The sequence below is a fragment of the Vicia villosa genome, linkage group LG5, assembly GCF_029867415.1.
Source record: "Vicia villosa cultivar HV-30 ecotype Madison, WI linkage group LG5, Vvil1.0, whole genome shotgun sequence".
Classification (NCBI taxonomy): Eukaryota; Viridiplantae; Streptophyta; class Magnoliopsida; order Fabales; family Fabaceae; genus Vicia; species Vicia villosa.
In genome coordinates, this window is record NC_081184.1 from 17,668,445 (window position 1) to 17,671,873 (window position 3,429).

General features: G+C 36.0%; 1 protein-coding gene across 1 annotated transcript; it reads left to right on the plus strand.

Annotated features, from left to right (window-relative positions):
• Positions 1-2,072: 2,072 nt before the first annotated feature.
• Positions 2,073-3,179, plus strand: LOC131604301 (uncharacterized). The gene has a single exon (XM_058876747.1). The coding sequence runs from the start codon at positions 2,073-2,075 to the stop codon at positions 3,177-3,179; it is 1,107 nt and encodes a 368-aa protein (XP_058732730.1).
• The last annotated feature ends 250 nt before the right edge of the window (positions 3,180-3,429 follow it).

Sequence of the window (3,429 nt, forward strand, 5' to 3'; positions counted from 1 at the left end):
CAATTTTTTTTATCAAATTGGACAAATGTTTTTTCCTTGGTTGTCAGCTCAACTGAGATAATAGGTCTTAAAGAAATAAAATAAAATAAAAGGCACTAACGTGCAGTTGTTGGGATTTAAAAGGGGGTTGATCAAAACTTTCTCACTCTGTTACTTGCTCAACTTAGGTAATAGGTCATAAAGAAATTAAAATAAATACAATAATAATAAATTTAATATTATTAATATAATATTTTTAGGAGCTTTGAGTTAGAAATAAATATTTGAATTATTTGGCCAACTTAAGCTATTTTTAATCCCGTTGTCAATAGGATTGTTAGAGTTGTCAATAGAATTGTCAGAGTTTTTTTTGAGTTACTAAGAGATATATTTTTATTTGTTTTGAGTAACTCTAACATGCATAGAGTTTTCAAAGTTGTTTTCGAGTTGTTTAGAGTTAAATCGAATGAGTGGAGAATTAAAACTAAAGATATTTGACTCTTTAGATTTGTTTTATTATTATTTGAGTCAGACTGTCAGTCAATTTAGTTCATAAGAGTCATGTTTATATGCAAGATTTGTTTGTAGAACATTTTCGAGTACTTTTGAGTTGGTTTAGAGTTGTTATAATGTTTTTGGAGAACTTTGTTGAGTTATAATTATATTTTATTATAACTTTTTACGAGTTAAGAGTATAGGATAAATTAATAAAAATATTTTGTTAAGATGTTTTGAACTCATAAAAATGTTAATTTCAATTCTTTTGAGTTTTCGAGACTGTTGGCTATTATTAGGTAGTGTTAAGGGTTGTTTGGCGTGATTAAAATGGTTAAAAATAATTTTAATTGAGTTTATTAACATTTGTGAGACATGGTTATGTATAGACGAGTTTATGATGTTGTGCCAGATTACTATGATGTTAAGCATGAAGCATAGAGAGTAATCCTTATCCTCTTTTCCTTTTTCTTCCATTGATGAGTTTTATGGATCTTGAGATGGTTTGTACAAAACTGCTCTCAATTGTTGTGATTAATTTTAATTTAGTGCTTGATTGATCATTGACTTTCGTGTAAATTAATATGCTTAATTTTGGGTTTTAGCATTCATGTTGACAATTTTTGAAATGATGAGCATAATGAAGATGATGTGACTAATTGATGAAATAAATAGTTAATTTGTGAATATTTGATGTAACAAATGCTTTATAATTGCCATGTGATGAATTATGATCGTGCATTTTAAGTTTTCTAGAATCGAAATCGGAGGTCTAAAAGTGCATCCATGGTAAAAATGCTAATTTTCACATTCTGCATATTGGTGACGGACCAACTGTCATTACGTTGGGTTGAGCTAACGGGCATCAACGAGTTGATCGTCAGGGCCTCATAAATGGGCTCCTTGTCCGGGCATCACTCTGATGACAGATGTGTGTGTGTGTGTGTGAGAGAGTGAGAGAGAGAGAGAGAGAAAGATCGACAGGGAAAGGAGATGAATCATTTTGAGTTTTAGGTTTGAGAGGAACCATTGACGAGTATTGGAATTGGAAGGTAATATGAGCATTGCATATCTTTGTGTATTATTGATGCATCATGTATATCAGAGATAGGTAGGACTTCGTTTCAATGACGAGTAGAACTTCGGTCTAGTGACAAGTAGGACTTTGGTCCTGTGACACGTTAGGACTTCGGTCTTGTGACGAGTTGAGTATTTCACTAACACACCTTGATTATTTTTATGGATGGGTTTGTGTGATTGATTTATTATGCTAATTGCACTATCCTTGTTTTTTTATGTACCGTTAACATATATGAATGTATTCTCACCCCTTGTTTGTTTCTGGATTGTTTTTGTACATGTGGTGCAGTTACTCAAGTAGAAATTGAGAAGCCTTAACTATCACTTACATTGGAGGATGATGTAGCTGACCTTCTTCGTCATTTACTTTTACGTGTTGTTTAGTTTTCGTGTATCACAAATCCTTATTTTGGGGTTTATAAAGTTTTTAGGGAGAGAAGGTCTGACTTCTCTCTAGAATGGAATTGTAATTCTTATTCTTATCCTAAACCACCAACACAAACACTTATCTGTATTTCATGGAGATGCGTAGAAAGCAAGGAGGAGAGGAATGGAGAACGGTGGGTGGAGGGAGTTGGAGAGGAAGGGAGTCGGCGCAATGGGACATATTGAAGAATGATACGAGAGGCATCTCATGGCCAGTATCAACTTTTTTCTTTTTATATTTTGGTGTGCAGTGGATGGCAAAAGACTTATTCTTTGAGTTTAAAGACCTTGGGTTGATAGAAGAGATTGTTATTCCTTCTAAGAAAGATTGGAAGGGTCTAAGATATGGTTTTTTCAGGTATCTGAATATTGAGGACGAGAGGTTGGTGGAGATTAAGATGAACAATTTGTTGCCAGATGGGAGAAATATCAATGCTAACATTTCTAAGTTCAAAAGGAAAGATTTAAAACCTTCACGGGATTTTGGGAAAAGGAGAAATTTCGGTGAGGCGAATCTCAGACCAAACGGAGGATACGTGGGCGCTGTGGGAGCTGGGCCTTCTCAGGTTAACTATGTTGAAGGAGGTGGCCAGGCAAGAAGCTATATGGAGGCAGTGAGAGGAAATAGTTTTATCAAGAAATATGTTGAGGTAGAAACTAGTAAGTCTTTGTTCTTTAAATCGACGGACGAGGAGAGAAGGGGAATGGAGAAGGTAATGGTGGGAATTTCAGTCACTCTTGGACTTGCCTATGAAGTTGGAAAGAGCTTGATTGAGGAGGGTATCTTTACAGTGAAAGCAATCCCATTAGGTCCCAATTTATGTCTCCTAGAGGAAACTATGGAAGGTGTCCTTAAAGCTCTTCTGGAGGAAGGAGGGGATTGGAAGAAGAAATGGTTCAAGGAGGTTAGACAATGGAGGCCGGAGGATGTTGAGTGTTTCAGAGCGGCGTGGGTCTCCGTTTATGGAATTCCTTGCCATGGTAAAAACAGAAGATTTCTTGAATCTTTGGTAACAGATATTGGAATCATTGCCCACTTTGGCTTTTTGGATCTCAAACCAGAAAGGTTCGATGTTTTGTCATTTATGATATTCACACATCACCTGGACCCCATTAGAAACAAGGTTAATGTGTGTATGGATGGAAGCTGGGTTTGTATGATGGTCATTGAAGATGTGGCAGTTAGAAATGAATGTTGAGTTGAGTCTAACGGAGAGGTGTTTTCTTCGGATGGCTCAGAGGGAAACAATAAATCGTCGAAGTTGGGAAGTAGGTGCGACGACGACGAGTTTGGGGAAGAGAAGTTGAAAGGTTTTTGCGTCAAAGCTGGAAAAACCAAAAAAGAGGGAAGGGACTGTGACAATACCTTGTGTGTCAGAAGATGAAGGATAGAAAAACACTTAGAAAGGGAGGGTTTGAGTAAGTGTGACTTTAAAAACTCTTACGATA

Coding starts and splice junctions, on each gene's coding strand:
- LOC131604301 (XM_058876747.1), top strand. CDS start 2,073: ATGGAGATGCGTAGAAAGCAAGGAGGAGAGGAATGGAGAACGGTGGGT.